Source organism: Atta cephalotes (assembly GCF_000143395.1).
Source record: "Atta cephalotes unplaced genomic scaffold scaffold00044, whole genome shotgun sequence".
Lineage (NCBI taxonomy): Eukaryota > Metazoa > Arthropoda > Insecta > Hymenoptera > Formicidae > Atta > Atta cephalotes.
The window spans coordinates 1,821,682-1,841,636 of NW_012130108.1; the positions used below are offsets into that span (position 1 = coordinate 1,821,682).

General features: G+C 33.6%; 2 protein-coding genes across 2 annotated transcripts in view; both read left to right on the forward strand.

The window, feature by feature from the left end:
• The window catches only part of LOC105622420 (guanine nucleotide exchange factor DBS-like), a 27,917-nt gene extending 8,535 nt beyond the window's left edge, over positions 1-19,382 (forward strand). Inside the window, exons 2-16 of the mRNA XM_012203840.1 lie at positions 13,412-13,507; positions 13,593-13,707; positions 13,834-13,924; positions 14,037-14,267; positions 14,358-14,617; positions 14,929-15,163; positions 16,308-16,502; positions 16,576-16,752; positions 16,818-17,003; positions 17,493-17,828; positions 17,896-18,213; positions 18,285-18,482; positions 18,564-18,772; positions 18,854-19,052; positions 19,155-19,382. Of these exons, the coding sequence (XP_012059230.1) occupies positions 13,412-13,507; positions 13,593-13,707; positions 13,834-13,924; positions 14,037-14,267; positions 14,358-14,617; positions 14,929-15,163; positions 16,308-16,502; positions 16,576-16,752; positions 16,818-17,003; positions 17,493-17,828; positions 17,896-18,213; positions 18,285-18,482; positions 18,564-18,772; positions 18,854-19,052; positions 19,155-19,382 (3,074 nt within the window). The remainder of the gene's footprint in view (positions 1-13,411; positions 13,508-13,592; positions 13,708-13,833; positions 13,925-14,036; positions 14,268-14,357; positions 14,618-14,928; positions 15,164-16,307; positions 16,503-16,575; positions 16,753-16,817; positions 17,004-17,492; positions 17,829-17,895; positions 18,214-18,284; positions 18,483-18,563; positions 18,773-18,853; positions 19,053-19,154) is intronic.
• On the forward strand, positions 9,835-11,599 carry LOC105622418. Its single transcript, XM_012203839.1, has 2 exons — positions 9,835-10,035; positions 10,589-11,599. Exons 1-2 carry the CDS (start codon positions 9,835-9,837, stop codon positions 11,597-11,599), a joined length of 1,212 nt encoding a protein of 403 aa, XP_012059229.1.
• Positions 19,383-19,955: the final 573 nt, after the last annotated feature.

A 19,955-nucleotide genomic window follows, 5' to 3' on the forward strand; every position in this document is an offset into this window, starting at 1 on the left:
CTAAAATAAATAATACTAACGTAAGTTAAGTTAAGTTAGTAGTATATATTATTATTATTAATTAAATTAAAATTTAATTAATAATAATTAATTATATATATATATATAAATATTTTTTAATAATAAAGTTCGAATAATAAAATAAAATTCTATTATAAAAATAATAAGTAAAAATCCTTTTTTTAAAATTTGTTCGATGCAATATTGGTGAGTGTATAGATATCTTTTGGCGGTGAAATTTTGAAACGAGCTGTAGCGTCGGTGGTAAGCTCGTTTTCAGTATTGACCATCGAACATCGCCTAGTGATTTGATAACATCATGACTTATCATCGAGGCTGGTGAGATGTATACAGAGAACGAAAGAGAGAGAGAGAGAGAGAGAGAGAGAGAGAGAAGTGCGACATGAGTAAAATCGAAATGAATAGACGCTCGTTAAATTTGTGATTGCTGCCGGCTGCGGTAAATTATACGCCAGAGTAATAATCGTAAAATGAACTCAAGCAAAACCGACTGGCAAATCTCCCGAGTGCGATAAAAGTTTACCGGCGAAATCTCATGTGATAATAAGTGGAAATATTGTGGGCGCGATAAAAATATGGGTAGAAAATCATCCGCCGGGTGTATATTATTTTACATTTCAGAACTCATATTCTTAATGTTATTCCATATTCTCAATTCTCAACTCTGCAGATATTTTTTTCAGAAACATTCCCTCACGAATCGTCGTAAACCTTCGGATTGAATCATAAATTACTCAAGAATTATATATTGATCTAATTTGAAATATTGGATAATAATTTTTAAATAGCAATGTTTTAGAATAAATGAACATAATAATTGCTATTTTATAATAATAATTAGACATTTCCTAAGAATAAATAAATAAATATAATATAATAATAATTGACATTTCTTAATAATAATAGACAAAATGAAATTCCGATTAAAAATTTCAATATTCATTTTTATTTTGCATATATTATTATATATATCGATCGCTATCTCTTTATTAAAAAAAAAAAAATAATTTTTAAGTACTCAATTTATCACTAATAAATCTGCATTAAGCACGACATTAATTATTAATTTAATACCGTGTGTTATTTTTCCGTGTACATTCTGTACGACAAAGAAAGCGGAGGCGTCCCTTCGCGGAAGGGTTGCTGGACGCGAGTACGTCGGGTATCGATCAAAAAGAACCCTCATGCAACTTTGATGAGACTCTCTCGTAGCTCATATAGCGTGTGCAATCGTGTGCAACATGACCGGCGCATCCTCGTGGTAAACTGTCGAGTGTAAAACGATGCGGCCGTCGTCTTGTGTTGTAACTTGATAGATGTAATTGACTGTAAATAGAACACGGCGATAGAGATACTGCCCTATTGTTTCAGCGGCGCCAGAGAATCTCGCGCACGTCGTGCCAATGAAATATTAATGCTTCGAAGTAACATCCAAGGCAGATATAATTGATCATGCAAAAGTAATGTCTCTAATAGACTATTTGCCTTTGTATATTGCCGAGTCGAAAGGAAATAGCAATTATTATGTTGTTTATTTATGCTAATGTGTTTTGTACAATAAACAATTACCTGAGCTTTTAGTCCTAAGCTGTAAGAAATTGACCAATCATAGTTGATTATTTTTCTCACATTCGATCATACTTGGTCAATTTTTTATGGTTTAAAATTTAGGTAATTGTTTATTATAGAAAGTCCATAAGACATTATTATTTAAAAATCAAGATGATAATTTTTTAATGTTATAGTGGATAGTATTTAAAAATAAAGATGATAATTTTTAGATAGCAACATTTTAGAATAAATAAACGACATAATAATTGTCATTTTCTTTAATAATTAGCAATGCTGCAAAAAATTATTGTTTCTATTCCAATTAGATTCATATATAATTCTTGAGTGATTTATGGCTCAATCTAAAGATTTTCAAAACGAGAAAATTTATTAGTCCTTTAAATGTTATCCTGACATAAGTTGATTTGTAAAACTGAACATATTTGCTATAATAATATATAATATACTATTTGATAGAATTGAAGTTAATTTGTATAATAATAAATTCTCAATATTTTTTATCGTTCATTAAAATCATGACGCACCTCACGTTATATTCGAATGAGATAAACATTTCAAGGATATTGTAAAGTTTCCGCGGAAGTCTGGGCGGAGGATGAATCAAGGAGTACGTAATACGTCAATTGACATAAACTATACATCAAACTGTAATCAGCTGACAACATTCAATGTACAAAGTAGGAGAAAAATCGAGACGCGAAGTGCGCTTTTTAATCAGGAAAAAGAATTCTCGCGCTCTGCCAGATTTGAAAACGCCTGTAGAGGAAAGTCCTCAGCCTACTTGCATAGTTTCGATCAGAATAACCGATATTATCGCGCAACGTTTAATTACGACGCGGCGATAACTCTTGACAAGCGAACTTCTGCCGTCGTTGAATAGCCAGTTCGCTTGCAGTATCGTGTACCAATTTTCGTTGCATAACGTCGAAGCTGACGATGTACAGAGTAGCTCAGCCTTGACTGGAGGCTTTCACGTTAAATTACGAAGCATAAATTTTGATTGCACACTCTCGAGATTTTTTAATACATTATTTCTCGTTTTCTATGTCGGCATTTAGATCGGAAGTTATTATATTGATTGTTTGACGTTTTGGCAAATTGAGATAACAAGATTGTGACATCGCAATTTCCTCTACCGGAAAGAAGTTGAATACTGTCAAAAAATGTCCTCCAACTAGGATATCGCGAAGAGAACAAAATATCTAAAAATTTAGCTAGATACAGATCTGAAAATAATTTTGTTGGACTATTTTATTGGATTGATTCTTTCGTATAGATCTGAAAAAATTCTTTGTATCATCAAAATAATTGGGACATGCAAGCTGGAATGTTAAAATTTTTCGCAGCATTGCTCATCATACTTTCCTACATAATTATTTTGATGATCCAACAAAATTATTTTTAAATTTGCATCTACCTATTTTAACCTATTTTAACAAAACCATTCTTTCCATACAGATACAGATCTAAAAATAATTTTATTGGTCCATCGAAATAATTAAGACATTCAAGCTGCTTGTTGGAATGTCAAAAACATTGCTCATCATACTCGAGCTTCCTACATAATTATTTTGATGCAACAAAATTATTTTCAGTTCTATATTTGTCTAAATTTTTAAATAATTCTGCAAAATTGCTTTCTTCGCGAAATATTCTGTACATTACGATTTGATGTTTTGCTACATAATGTTGTTACAATACTGCAGTTTTGCTGTCGCGATAGTGTCGCACAACGTATTAAAGACTCGAGGACGAAAGTCGGAGCCGTTGAAGTGGACGGCGATTTGTGTTGTCCAGTGGAATGGAAGGAGCTATAGCCTGGTCGATGATTCTCTACGTGGTGGAGCGTTGATTGTACAGCCGGCACTATTGTACAAGTTGCAACGTTCCGTGACAATACGATAAGTATCAGCCCGTCAGTCAAGCCAAGATGATTCTTCGCCGAAAGTCGCAGCACAGCTGCAATTGTCCTTGCCATCAGCACTGCTCGACTAAATGCGCAGGTTTGACTTGCATCGTTAGTACTTACAATCCTCAAAACATATCGTTCACGATGTAGAAACTCGTCGTGTTTTCATAATAACTGGAGTATCATTTACATATAAACTTATTGTCAACTTTGTCTTTGGAGTATTGTTCATTTGACGCTGTTTCCTTTTGTTTTCCGTGTCTGTATCATTTCACGCAATTTATTAACTCATAATAGGAATTACATGATACATATTTTTTATGTTAAGAGAACATCTGGATCTTTTCCATACAGCACATTGCAATGTTCCAGCAATATTGCGATAATATCTTTGACGAAAATAAAAATGGGAGTCTAAATCAAATGTAAGTAACAAAAGCGTAAATGAAGTCTTTAGGAAGGGCAAATTGAAACAACGAAACGTAAAAGAGGCGTTTATGCTTTTAGAAGTTTCATTGTTTCTAGTATTCTTCCCTTACATTCAACTTACGTCCGAGTTATTTCCGAGTTTTATTTTCGTCAGAAATTGCAAACATTGCTCCAAGCTTTTTTTTGTGCTGTACGAGTTGACTTACTAAATTTTTTATTATTCATTTCATTTTTTGAAGATTTTTTAAAAATTTAATTTTTTAAATGAAAAATAAGATTGTGAAAATTGTTCCAAATCATTACTATTTAAAATTTAGAAAAATCTCAGGATCACAATAACTCATATACTTAATTTAATTTTAATTAAAAAATATTTCAATTTCAGGTTAATAAAATCAATAGAATCAATTCGTACAAAAACTTGCTACAACATTACTGCAACGTTTACAGTGCCGCAATATTGAAATTATTTTCTGCTGGAATTTGTGGTATATGAGAATTAATAATGATATAATTAAGAATTAAAAACAGAATTTCACTAATCTATCAGACTTCTCAATCTCCATTACAAAAGTTATAATTGTTCATAAAGATTTGACTACCGAAAGCAATGACTGCACGAAGTATGTCTTGAAAAGTCTTTATCTAGCCTTATCGGAAAGTGCAAATACATTTCTATATTCAAATAATTTGAATGTATAAATATCTATAAGCTCGTCGTATCTGAAGCAAACAGTGTTTTTCGTGACGTCGAGGAACGAATTCCACAGGTTTAAGCGTAGAACCGAGAAACCGATTGTTCTCTCGACACGCTCGCGAGATAAGAGGCTTCTGCTATTGTAGAAGCCACACGTTTGCTTCCGCGGTTTCAATGTTTCAATACCTGCGACCTTGGAGAGCAGAGAGAGAGACGTACGGGGGTTGGAACCGTGACGGAATGAAGCACCGAGACGAGCTCGAAATCTCCCCGTTAAAGCTATGTAATTCACTTAATACTGCAAATGCTTTGAAGCATTTTTTTCATTGGTCAATTCATAAAATTCCTCCTTCTGATTGGTCAACGAAGCATTTGCAGCGTTAAGTGGATCGCACTTCATGGAACACAAAAAGACTTGAACAATAAAATGTAAGCGATAAGTAAATCGACATTTTGAATTTGCTGCTACTTACGTTACTGCCTTACTATTATTGTCTCTACTGTGATTAGCCAATTCGCTCTATTGATAGGTTGTTTACAATAAGCTTTTACAAAGCTTATCTAAGCTTTTAAGTCTTAAGCTGTAAGAAACTGACCAATTACGTCGAATGTAAAAAGAATAAGTGATTATTGTTGATCAGTTTCTTACTTAAGACTAGTTTAAAATTTAAAGGTAATGGCTTATTGTATAAAGCTCATCACTTTACGTCTTATTGCTCTATGTGTCGGATTTACGATTCCACTCTTGAAAAAACATTCTCGCCTAAAACTACGAAATGAAATTTCTTTAATTTGCTGCAACCAAGAGAGAGATTCAACAAAGCGGAGAATCGATTGTGTGAAGCGTAGGTCACCCGAGTGTTCAATCGACATCATAACTTGACAATAGATCTGTTTTTATAATCTGTTATTATAATAGCTGAAGTATATAGCTAGTATAGACTCTTCGTACTTAAAGAGTGTGTTCAGCAAAAAAAGCAGCTTTGCAATTGGCGTAAAATTCTTTAATGTGATTTGGCCTTAGCTCTTCTGGATCTATAATATATAGACGAAACCAATTAAAGAATCTTACAACAGTTGCAAAACTACTTTTTCTGCTGAACGTAGCTATAGTGAAATAGTTATCTATTCTTTTCAGCTGAACTTCTTGTAGCTTTCATCTTTTCTCATTTTTTTCTCCAACGTGAAAAAAAAGAAGAAAAATGAATTATGCAAAAAGTTCAATTGAAAAGAACAGATAAAGAAAAGAACATATCTTAGATGTATGTTTGAAATTTTGTTAAAGAAGGAAAGTGCAACAATAAAAAACGAACTATTGAAAGAATATGACTATTGAGAGGATCGCGAATAGGATTCTTTTTTGCATACAACACAGATCTTTTCAGCAATATTACAGCAACATAGTATATTAATAATACTTAGTATATTAATAGTATATTAATAACACTAAAGAAGAATAATAATAGAATCTATGTTTTTTATAGAGTTTCTAAATTAAAAAATATTTTAAAAAATATCAAAATTGTGATTAAGCGTTTCAGAATTGAAAAGAACTTATTGTTTGTTGTTAAAAATTTGAAAGACTAAATATTAGCAATTAAAAATTAACATGACCCCTTTTTACTTTTATCATCATTTCAGAAATATTAAAAATACATGTAACGTTTTGCTATAAATTTTAACATTTTTAAAAAAGGAAACTCCAACCATAGTCCCCCATGTCGCCTCCCGTGATCCGCTAGTGAACGTTGCAACAATATTGCTACAAGCTTCTCTGATCCGGATTACGTCGTCGACCGTCAAAAGAACCCGTTTCTCCGTGTGTGGTGTTATTTGGAGCGTATTTTCGCCGTCTCGGCGCGCTGCGCATTGTGCATATATGCGGTCTCCAGGGTGGCGCTCTTCCCTTGCTTGCGCCAGGGCGGTGTAGCATTGCGGGGGTTGGAGGGGATTGGAGAGGTTGAGTGCCAGGGCTGTATCCGCATTTTCCCGTCAATCAATAATCCGCACACTTCTCTCTCCGTTCAGAACGACATCGGGAAGCTTTTTTTCCTCCCTTCGACGGGAACTAACGACGATGTTTCTCCTCGATGTTCGCGATGTGAATACATTAACACACTGTGTGAAAAAGCGTCGATATCACGTGAATTACTTCCAGGTTAAAAAACGAATTTCTCGTTAGTCTCGAATCAATGACGTTACATCCTATAATTCGGATACTTGTGTTTCATTAATGTTTTGCAACTTCTGTGAGATTTATGGAAGATTTAATTGTAATTAACAATTGTGATTTTCCATTTTGCATTTATCGAGCAAGCCATATGAGCATCGAGTTTTTTTATTAAGAATTACCATACAATTCTCCCTAAAAGATGTCTAGAGGAGTTTCATAAAATACCTTTAGGGTTTTTTATGAACGTCTTCAGAACATCAATCGGAGAAATGTGTCGTGTCGGATGGCACACAAAAAAATTTAAGCAGTAAGGAAATGTTGGATTATAGTTTTTACTGTGATTGGCCAATTTGCTTATTGTTTACGTTTTACTGCTGAAGTTTTTTATTCCTATCCTAATTTTCTATCTGCAATCATAGGCTTGTTCTTTCTCCAAGACTAAACTTCTTGCATGATTCATTTTTTATTTTTTTTTGCCAATATGAAAAGAAAAAGAAGAAAGATAAATCATGCAAGAAATTCAGTCCTGGAAAAGAATAGGCTTCATATTTTTATTTCCTCCGTCCTATCTAAGTTTTTTTACTATTCTACATTAAGGAAAATTTATGATTCAAAATAAACAAAACAGAAGATTCTATAATTATATCAATCAGAATTCTGAATTCAATCAGAAAATTCTAATTTGTTAATTTTCAATCAGAATTCCAATTAAAGCAACCAGATTCTTTTTCCAATGTAGGCTTTCAAAAAATGTAGAAATTAAAATTCATGGTTACTTTTCAACATCTCTGTTATATTACAAAATAATTTTTAACAAGATATTTTTAACAAGAAAGGAAAAAGAGAGAAAAAGAATTGGATTCTGTCTTCCTTTACTTTGGAGAAATTAAAAAATGAAATTTTGCTTACTAAAAAAACTCAAATGGAAGATTAAATTCATTTTTATTAAATTATATTATTTATAATATTATCTTCGATGCGAAACATCTGTAAGATACAAAATGTAAATACTTAAGTTATCAATTAAAATGTAAATAATTGAATTATTAAATAACTAAATATCCTACTTTAATCTCAAACAGCACAGAATATTTAGTATTTATGATAAATATATATATTAATATTCATTTTTTGAAATATTATGTAAATATTTCAAATATATGTACATATTTTATATAAAGTTTCATTCAAAATATTATTCAAATATAAATGATGGAATATTTTATGTAATAATTTATGATAAATATAAATATTTCTAATAAGTATTTTTTACTTGGATTATATTTTATTAAGTATTTTTATAGCATTTACTGTAAAACTTACAATAAATGTTTCATAATATTTATAATAAATCTCATAAATATTCATAAATATTTTGTAAATATTTTATAAATATTGTGTACTATCTGAGATATTATATACATATGATCATATTTTATTTTTATAATAAGAACAGAAGCTCGCATTCTATCGCAATCTATGCAAAACCTCCCGAGCGTAAAACGTAATTGAACGTTTTCTGCTATCAATTCAAATGTGTGTCCGCGATACTTTTTATCGCGGCGCGAGACGAAAAGTGTAGGGTACCGTATTTTCGTAGACGGCCCTGGAGGAGGACTCCCTCCCTTTCACTACGACAATAACACGAACGAGACGTTCGCTATTTCGTCGGGAGTACTAGTTGGTGTATTACGGTGCGATTCATTGTGATTCATTGTTACGTGCTGCGAGATTGAGTTCACGTAGATACCATTGGACGCCATTTCGTCGACCTGACATCCGTTGAACTATCGGATGGCCAAGCCGTGGAACTCGTGATAATCCGTCGAAACACGGTGAGTTAAAGCTATCGACGTAACATTCGTAACAGGCTATAGGGACGAAAGTTGGCGACCGAGGGGGACGATCAGCAACTCTCGACCTTATGGTCGCGGCTGCACTTTCTGCACTCTCGCGCGATACCGCGTTCATTCCAAATTCCGCTTGCACTTTCCTATTGTTTCCTATGAAATACGCGGTCCAGGGAAATGCATCTCTGAAATCTGATCTAACTACACTTCATGCACTTCACTCCGATTTCCTTTCTTGAATTATTCTGGATATTTCCGGAGTGTGTGTATGTACACAGTTATCTCATTCCAGCAAGTGCAGAAAGTGCAGCTTGAAGGAACTGAATACATAGGTATCTATTTTCTTTTGTTTTCTTTTTAGGAGATAAGTCGACACAATTAACACGTTTGAGTGTTTTGCCACTTAAAATTTAAATGGAATGCTATATGTATAGTGTATGCGCGAATTTTTAGTACCTAACCTCACAGAATTTATAATTAGCTTAAAATTTCTTGAACTATTTTTCAATATTGTATATATTACAAATGATAAAAGTTGGTTTATGAGTACGCTCTAATATTATTCAATTGATTAAAATCACACGCCAATTCTCCTTTCGAAAAGTGTCAATCGAGTTTGAACAAAATTGTAGATGGATTCGACGTGTGTCAATTTGTGTCAAGTGTTGAATCTAGGTACTTTTCATTTATTGACACAAGTCGATACAAACATCACTTTTCATTTGCTGACACAAGACGACATTTGTGTCAACTTGTGTCAGCAAATGAAAAGCATTCCTAAAAAGAAAACAACCCTTTTGATGTAGCTGTAGTGAACTGCACTTTCGCACACTTTCTATCATAATAATAGTAGTATGTATTTGTTGGTTGAAGAGAAAGGTGAACGAAACAAAACGCAGAAAGTAAAACGCGATGAAATTAAAAGGAAATTAATGTCTAAAAATTATCGAAATTAAAATCTTACAAGTTTATCATTTACCCTTGAAAAATTTATTTGTCTTATATATAACAATATTTTCCAAATCTATTTAAATAGTCTTCGATTATATTCTAAATGTTGTTTTATTCCACAATTTATTGTCACTGAAACTATGTGATTATTAGATTGTAATTACTTTATCCGAGATGCTAAGATATATTATTTTATTATGACAGGAAACTATTGTATGAATTGAGATACAATATGGAGCTAGAGTCAGGAAATGACAAAGAAAAAGTGAAAGCTAATGCAGAAGTTGCTGTTGCTGATAAAAATAAAATAACAAAGGAAACTATAATGGAGCCAGTGTTGGAAAATAATAAGGAAAAAGCAAAAACTAATATACAAGTTGCTGATAAAAATATAGCAACAAAGGAGCAAATAGTAACAGATATAGGGATGAAGGTAAAATTTTAAATTATTAAGTTGCACTTATTTTTATATACAATTTTTAATGAAAATTATAGTAATTATATTAATAATAATAAATCATTTAAAAAAAAGAATCTTGTTTTCAATTTATTTAAATCGAAAGATTGTGATGCTTAATAATATTTATATGTAGATTTACATTTTTCATCGCAGTTCTATAAACTGCGCATTGATAGTTTAATTTAAAATTCAGATTTTAAACGTAATAATAAATTGTAGCTAGAAATAATATCAACACTTTTAATCAAAAATTACATTGATCGCCAAATTATTAAATGATACTAATCTATATATGAATATTGTTAAGTACCAAGATGTGCTTTGACTAAAAATAAGATTCTTTCTCTTATTTGATTTCTATTTTTTTTCAAAAAAAGTTCCATGAAATTTATATTTAATATTTTGATATAATTTATATAATTTATCTTATCGATAAATGCAGTTTAGATTATATTAAATAGTTTCTTGCAAATAGTTTCTAAAATTGACAATTTGCTTGACATGCATCGATTTCTTTTTATTGTAGAAAAGCGAGGATTCCACCAATAAGCCAAAGAAGACCGTCGCAAAAGTCAAGACGAAAAAAGTTCGGAACAGTCAAACAAGTAACGAGCCTACGAAATTGGAGGACAATCTGTCTCAAGTGGTGGAACGCTTCAAGAAAGGTTGCGAGTGTGTCGAAGATGAGTGCTTCAAAGGCTTAAATCCTGAGGTGGTTTATCGGCACAGGTTGAACATCGCGGAACTAACTAAAGCCGAGCATGATATGTATTTAATGGGCGTGACGATGGCCTGTCTGACGGATCCCTATCAAACAGCCCGGCACACGGAACGACGTAGACTACGTGCGCAGTATGTTTATCAGGGTCGAAGAGTGTGTCTGGACGCTTTCCTGTATCTGGAGAATTGTACACATTATCAGCTCAAGCGAATCCGGAAACATCTAATGACACATGGTGTGACGCCGCGCGTGCATGGTAATCACGGCAAGATACCGCATAACACGTTTTCGCTGGAAACGTACAAAATCGCGATGAAATTCCTGAAGAATTTTATCGAGATGCAGGAGACAAAGCAGAAGACCAAGCTCGCCAAGAACGCGCCGTTGCATCTGCCGTCGGATTTGACGCGAAAAACTGTGCACGACCTGTACATGCAGTACTGTAAGAAGGTGTCGCCAAACGTCAAGAAATTGGGCTACTCGACATTTCGGCGTTTCATGAAGGTGCAATTCCCGCAAGTGAAATTCGCCAAACTGGAATTCGCGAGAAGTCAGACCGCGCAGAATCATTGCACGACCGAGTCCGATGCGAGAGACGACACGGGCCAACGAAGATCACCCAAGTCGGAAATCGCCCTCGAGGCAAAAGGCAGTAAGATACTACCATTGGTGATAACCAGTGATCTAGGACAGACTGATACCTATGTGCTGACGCCTATCAGAAATTTGCATGACAATTGCACTGCGACTTATCAGGTCACTACGCGCGGGCTGGTACTCAACTGTTATCACACGATTGAAAACAAAAGCGTATAACGTGGAAGACTGAAAAACAAAATAATGAAAAAATAATTTTATACAAATGGTATGCGTGTGTACAATATATGAATGTGATATATAATGTAAGACTGTATTTCCCTGACAATTGCTCCCGATTTTAAACTGAATATCAGTAATACCAATATAAGAAATATGTAAGTACAATAATCTTTTAATATATATGAACGATATATGAAATTATATACAAAGATTCTAACTTATGCTGCTATTAAGTACAATTTTGTTGAAATATAAGTATATTTTTTGTTATATCGAATAAGCAAATTGTGTTCCATCAAAAACATGTAGATGTGTAACAAATATAAATAAGCTATGTTCTATCAAAAATATTTGGATGTATGAAATATTTCTGCAACCATAAAAAGCATTTAGCCAAATGTTCGTAGATAATACATTCATATATAAGACTTCTGACACAATGAAAATGAGAATAATTACGTAAATTGTATTTGTTAAAAATATATAGTCTATCTTATTTCATATAATAAAATTTTTTTTTGAAACTATGAAAAATAATTGTATCTTATTTTTTATGACCTTTATATCATCACCTTATATGTATACGAGAGTTCAATGAACTGATACCAAAAAGTAGTATAGAATCTTAATATTTTTTATCTTCCTTGAATTCCAGACATGGAAATGAAGTAACTATAGTAATAACAGCTACAGTGCTTCTCAATTCATGCAAACATAAACTTTCTTTATCATTACTAACTACATATTATATATACATAATTTATATATTTTATTTGTAACGTAAAAGTACGTAAAAGCGTGTATATTTTTTATATTTTCATATAAAATGAAACCGAATTTAAATTAATTAATGAGCAAAGATAAAATCTAATATTAATAAATAGCAGATAAAATTTTAGTTGCTATTATTATAAATCTCTGATTTTTAAAAAGTTTTAAAAATGCTAAAAATAGTGCGTATAACTCAAGGTTAATTTCCTTTTCTTCTAATGGCTCATATTTAAAATCTTATTTCTTATATATGCAAAGATAGACGAGGCGTTGAACCGTTGCGGGACTAGATGTTTTTTAGGATGTATCGGTAGTTAGAAACTATCTTGTCTTTCAAGATTCTTGGCATAATTAAGGATATAATCTCCCGTTTGAGAGCCTCTTGGTTTACAGTTATATCAGCAATATTGTGGGTACTGCAGGAAACTGTTTCAGCTCAGTGGCATGAGCAAGGTCATGTGAGTGCAACCTTCTGATCAGGTACTCGCATTCAGTACACCAGTGAGACTTGAGCCGTGCATTCACTGTAAACAATTGCATAAGACACAGAGTGTCAACTGGAATCGTTAAGTTATTTGAGCTTTTTGCTATAATTGAGTGATACTGTGACCTACTGTGAAGTGTAGCAATTTTTTCTTTTTTCAAATAATTCGGATGCACTTTTTAATGCTAATTCAAGAATAAAACATGATAGAAGTTTTTCTATTACTGTGATGTTAAAAGTATTCAATAAGATTTATTGCATAAATATATATGAATTATATGAATAATGTTTTATATTTGTATATGTTTTATATTTTGTAAATATTTAAATATATAAAAATGAAATAGTGATTTTTAATTAATTTCTAACTGTATTATACTGTTTATTAAGTAATTTTTAAATTTAAAATGTATATTTTTTATTAATTTAAGGAATTTATTATGAATTATTAATTTAAATAGCAACGATATAAAAAAAAATCTAGAATATATTCTTAAAAATATTGATGATATTGATGATAGTCATAATGAAAAGGGTAACATATTTGGTTTCAGAAGATGTAGAGAGTATGACAGGCGAGATAGAAAACGGAGACTTGGCAGTTCGAGACGTCGCAGACCTTCTCCAAGCACAATACGCTATTATTGCTGGTAAATGTCTAAAACGCTATAAGCTGCTCTGAGATTTTACTTCCGTCAATTAGTGTTTTTAAATAGCTCTCTTATTTCTTTTCAGGAGGAAAAACGCGAGAAGGATGTCCTATAATCACATTTCCAGATAATGGCAATTTTCATAACTTGACTGATTTGGACTATCAGCGTCTTATGCTGTATCTTACTTCTGTGCCAACGTAAGAATACAGCCGATTAGTTCAACGCGATTAATTTATACTTGATTTTTGTTTCTCTTTTTGTGTTAAACCATTTATCTGAATTAAATTAGATTACATTCGTATTTTTTAAACTTTATCATCTAGGCTGCAGGAAGCTGATCTTGGATTTCATTTAATAATTGATCGGAGAAACGACAAGTGGAATTCAGTGAAAACGGTACTTCTAAAAATTTCAGTAAGTGCATTCAATGTATCGTATAATAATTCATACTTCTGTCAAAAATTTAGATTGAAATTGAGAATAATTATTCTTATCATCAAGTCTTTTTTGTATGCTTTTTTTCCAGGCATTTTTTCCTGGCTTAGTACACGTCGCATATGTACTACGACCCGTTGGATTTTTACAAAAGGCCATTTCGGAAGTATCGAATAAATTATTTCGGGAGGATTTCAAGTTTAGAGTTATTTTCTTAGCTAACGTCGCCGAGCTACACGAGTTCATAGAGAAGGAACAGCTTACCGAGCAACTCGGCGGCGATTTACCATATTGCCATCATACTTGGATACAAAACAGAATTGTAAATATGTGAAACAAATTTAACGATATTGGGTGAAATTAACTTGTGCATTTTGTATTAATAAATTTTCATGTTACTCTCTTTGTGCAGAGTTTGGAAAAGTTTTCATCGATGACGCAGGACGTGTCCCTCGCGTTGGATTCTTTCACGCGACGTTTGGCCGAAGTGGAATTTCCTAATAACACTCTAGCTACGACAACATTATTGTCGCAGCAACAAGCTGAGTATAACGAGTTAAAAGAAGAAATACTCAGCGCTGCTAGGCACGGAGAAGCTCTTTTGGATAGTGTACGGCAGCTGACAGGAAAAGGAACGGCCGACAGATTAGGAAATGTTGCTGCAGTAGAGAGGTAAAAAAATGAAAAAAGAAATCGATAATTAGTAATAAATTTGACGAAATAATTTACAAATCAATTGCTTTTTATTCGATTTAATTAATCTAATAAAAAATCTAATCTAAAAAGTTCGTCTTCAGAAATTAATCGTGCCAACTTTTTCTTTTACAAAAAAAGAAGAAGAACTAGTTTGTCGATCGACGCCATTATCTTCAGTGGAAACGCGTCTTAATAAGAAAATAAGAAAATCTAAAAAGAAAAGAAAATTCTTTGACTATTATAATATTGAATATATTTTAATTTTTTACATTTTAATTTAATTTCAGACTACTTGTTCAATTGGAGGAAACTGAACGAACTTTCGACTTGTTTTGGTCGCATCATAGTTCACGTTTGAGACACTGTCTGGCTCTGCGACAATTCGAGCAAGATTTTCGAGAATTGCAAGCGACATTAGATCAGCATTTAAAGACGGCAGAAGAAATGACGGAAGTCGGCGAGACGCAAACAAGAGTGGAGCAATTATTGCACGATACATCGGCGTTTCAGCGAATATGCAGAGTACGTGATATTTTTTAATTTTTTCGAGATATTACTATATATATATATATATATATATATTGAATTAATATATTTGATCATTTTATTGATGAAATATCTAACAAAAATCGGAACAAATTGGATTTTCAAATAAAAGAATTTGTTGAAAGATAAAGCTCTCTCTAAAGAATTATAAAGGCCTATTATATGAAAGTAATATGATTATATTGATGATGACTTGTTAGTGAAAGCAATTTAACAATATTGCTAATTTTGAACTTTGGATAGACATAGAATGTACACATTGCATTCAAACTAGTACTTTTTTTATTCATTATGAAACTATTTCTCTTTTTGCGATATAAATTCCGTAATAGAAATACAAATTCCGAGATAGAAATACAAGATTATACTTGATTATGTTGAATCATGTTGATATGATTATTATGAAATCATGATTATGCTAGAAATTTAAATATCTATCATCATGTTTATATGTAACACGTAATTCTGGTTTGAACATGATTACCAGCAGTAACATATATAACGCACATCATGCACAAATGTTACTTTGCACCGCTTTCCTCATTTTGTCGATAGTCCTATTTGTTGCATACCATGTGGATTTGGGTCTTGGTAAGCAATCCACTTAACAACATACATGTATTCTGTAATAGACTTCTGTAATACATTTTGAGACACAGAGATTTTGATATCTTAGCATTTATATATGTCTCAGTCTTATACTTATTATGTCTTGGACTGAAATAGAAAACGTTACGTTTCGACAAGTATTTCGTAGACGCTACATGAATTAAATTTTGATTACTCGTTATTTACCGTTTAAGCTAATATCTTATTTCGTTTTCTTACTTCTTTTAGTTGAAATGCACGCATAAGTGTCATCAGAAAACCGGTGGAGATTTGATTCATGTCCGATCACTGGCACGATGACTTTTGAGAATGTGACTATCATTATGATTTCTCGATCTCTGCATTGCACGCATATATATAATAGTGTATTTTTGTTTCTTTTACGAGAACTTTTCTTTCTAGATGATTTAATGAGACTAAGAAACATGCCATGGTTGTTCGTAGCACTTTCATTTATATATCGACATCTAATCGCGTTATCGTGCATAAATGTAATTACATGTGTTTATAGGGAGACATAGATCGCGCAGAAGAGGTGATATCCGCTGGTCAACAGCTATTGTCCGGCAGGCATCAGTGCCCAGCGGACGTTGTGGAACCCAAATGCGTGGAGTTGCAGAGAGTCTGTACTATTCTCAGTCAGAGACTCGAGAGACGACTCCTTATGTTGACCAAGTGCAGGGAACTTATGGAGCGTATAGATAAGGTGCGTTCAACTTGCGTTCAGATTTACTTGCTCTTCTTCCGATAAAAGAATTAATTCTTTGTTAATTAATTAGGCTAATATTTGGTGTACGCGAGGGATAGAATTACTAGCGTCGCAGAATAGCACCACGCCACCGGATCAGGCGCTCCAAGAACTGCAACAATTGATTGAAGCCGCGGAGGAATTTCATCATCCTCGATGTATCTTCCAGGATTCTGTGATGCCGGAAACTAAAGCACTCATCACACAAGTACGTATTTCTGAGAGATTTCTTATCGTAAGATATACATCCTTGATACGAAATCTGTTTCATAGGTTCTGCAAAGGATAGAAGATGTATCTTTGATGTGCGACAAGAGAATAATGGCACTAAAACAACAATTGATTAAACCAGCCAGACCAGTACAAACCGTTACTCCAGAACCAGTCAAACCCTTACAATCACTGCCTCAAACCGTAAAGTCTGGCAGAATCCTCAAAAAAGCTAATACCATGCCAAAGGTAAATTTCCTTTCTTACTTGTAAATTATTTGAAAAATTATATAGATAGATACAATAGAATTCCATTTATACGAATAAGTTTGTGATTAGTTCCAAATGTATTAATTTGTAGCTGCAGAGCTCTTATTATCCGAATTGCGACGTTGTATATTTGGAACTGAGCACGAACTGATCACGAACTTGTTCATATAAATGGAAGGCAGATAAACAAATTTCTATTATACATAATTTTTTGCAACTATAGCGATGTAGTTCAGATAACAAGAGTTTGACGTGCTCGACTTCAGTTTTCTGAAATTAGCTCTTATTATCGGAATTAATAGGTGCTGGTAGAAGAAATACTGAGCCTCTATTATCGGACCATTTGGTTATTGCAACTATCTTGTCTTTCAATATGTTTGGATAAAGAAGGAAAATAGAACGAAGTTCTATTGTATGTTATTTCATTTTATAAATTTTTTGTACACATATAAATTTTATTTATTTAAGATGGAGATGAGTCCTATAGAGGGAGAGTCTTCGTCGCCGGAAAGCGAACCTCGAGACGTTGAAGCTTTACGCTTAAAGCGCGGCCACGTCTTGACCGAACTCGTAGAAACTGAGCGAATCTATGTCGCAGAACTTGGCTCGATTATTAAAGGCTACAAGATGGAAATGACAAACGAGGCGATGATTCATTTGATACCCGCTGCACTAGTTGGAAAAGCGGACGTGTTGTTTGGAAATTTAGAGGATATTTATATTTTTCATGGGGAGACCTTTTTAAGGGATTTGGAGAACTGCATTTCGAATACGGAGCTCGTCGCTTTGTGCTTTGTTCAAAGGGTGAGTTACACCCACTTATATGTACATGCTATGTCTGTTTAAATACTAATTTTATTTATATTTTTAGCGCGAGATGTTCTTTAGATTATACAGTTATTATTGTCAAAACATTACGCGATCTGAAAGATTGCGTGAACAAATACAAAGCGAGCCACAGTTTCTTGCAGCTTGCCAGCAGAAGCTTGGTCACAAACTGCCGCTCGCTGCCTACCTTCTCAAACCTGTTCAGCGAATTACTAAATACCAGTTGTTGTTAAAAGATTTATTAAAATATAGCGACGAACCTTCGTGTTGCACCGAGTTACAGGAAGCGCTGGATTGCATGTTAGTTGTGTTAAAATGCGTTAATGACAGCATGCATCAAACTGCGATAACAGGGTTTGGAGTAAGCATCTTGGCTTTATTTTTGTCGCGATTTATTGTATTTTATTTCTTATTGTATCTCTACATTTATAGGGCGATTTGAGTGCACAAGGTGAATTATTGTTACAAGGTTCATTTAGTGTCTGGAGCAGTAGTAAACGGGAGCGACTGTTGCGACTAAAACCATCTCAGCGACATATTTTCTTATACGAAAAAGCTCTGATATTTTGTAAGCACAGCAAACCTCAAGCTCACGACAAAGCCACGTATCATTTTAAAAGATATTTGAAGGTATTTTTCAATTTTAAAATTTTACTTGTCTTTCTATTTAATCATATTTAAATAATTTACACGTAATTTTATTTAATGCAGATGTCCCAGATTGGTTTAACGGAGTCAGTGAAAGGCGACGCCAGACGATTCGAGATATGGTTACAAGGTAGAGCTGAGGTGCACACGATACAAGCGCCAAGCATCGATGTGAAGCAATCCTGGGTGCGTCATATTAAAGGGGTTCTGATGTCCCAACTAGCCGAACTTAAAGGCAAACAGAATTCAGCTCTTGGAAAATCCAATCATAAGTATGTGATTTTTGCTAAAAATTAATAATATGTATACATTCCATTCCTTGGAATATTTCATCACTTTTTCTTCTTCCAAAGACCCTTGAGACAAACTATCTCGTGGGAAGCTCAAGGTAGTATATCGGGATCTTTGCGAACACTATCCGTTGACAGCAACAGCGTAATCTCTCACATGACTGACGTGTCGCAATCCACGGAGGAGGATGCAGCGTGGAGTTCGGAAAATAGCAATACGGATGACGAGGATGCATTTGGCGACAGTCCGGGACCGGCACCTGTAAGTATTTTCTTCGTTGAAAAATTTAAACGCCGAGACGATGTCTTGGACTAAAGTATTTTTTCTTTTTGATAAGTAAATGCATTTGTCTCATGATCGTAGGGTGGAAGGTATGTGGCATTGGCCGATTATTGCGCGGTAGGGCAGTCTGAAGTCACAATGCGCGAGGGTGATACCTTAGAGCTTCTCAAAGTTGGCTGTGCCGGCTGGTGGTTCGTTAAACTGATCGGCAGCGGCGTGGAGGGCTGGGCACCCGCGGCATACTTGGAACCGATCAGTCGGAAAACATCACGCAGTTCGCAGTCGGTGAATAGTCAAGAGACTATATGAAACAGGCGACTAACACACTAGAGAACCCGCTAGTGTGTTAGATCTTTGCTCGTCTCTGGAGACCTCTGCGGTCGCATTAGAGAGATATCCATCGTTCGATATCTCAAGGATTTTCCTAAATAGCGAACGATTTTTGGAAATCTTTTACATTTAAACGAAATGATGAGTTGCGTCATTTTGTGTACCTTTCTTACGCAGTCCAGCATATACAAGGCTTGTTGAGTGACGCTTTTGCGTTTGCGAGAAACGTTAAGTTGAATAGGATTTTTACGTTCACGGGGATTTTATAATGCATAACGAGAGGAAGATAAAATGGAACAAGATACTTGACATTTCATGATAATCGCACTGTAAACGGTGATTGAACAAGTTGTTGCAGTTGCATCAAATTGGAAGAGCTCGTTTTCGATATTTACTGAATTGTACAAAATGTAGCATTGAATTAAGTCAGGATATGTACGTGCACACGCACAATGGATTACGAGACGATCTCGTATCAATCACTACAATTTCTAATAATAACGATGCACATGTCGTACTCAGAAGGAAGGAAGAGACACAACTCTGACGTTA

Bases quoted from the DNA above. Each gene is read 5' to 3' on its own strand.
- LOC105622418 (XM_012203839.1), top strand. From the start codon at position 9,835: ATGGAGCTAGAGTCAGGAAATGACAAAGAAAAAGTGAAAGCTAATGCA. The intron at 10,036-10,588 runs GTAAAATTTTAA...TTTTTATTGTAG, and splicing joins TAACAGATATAGGGATGAAG to AAAAGCGAGGATTCCACCAA.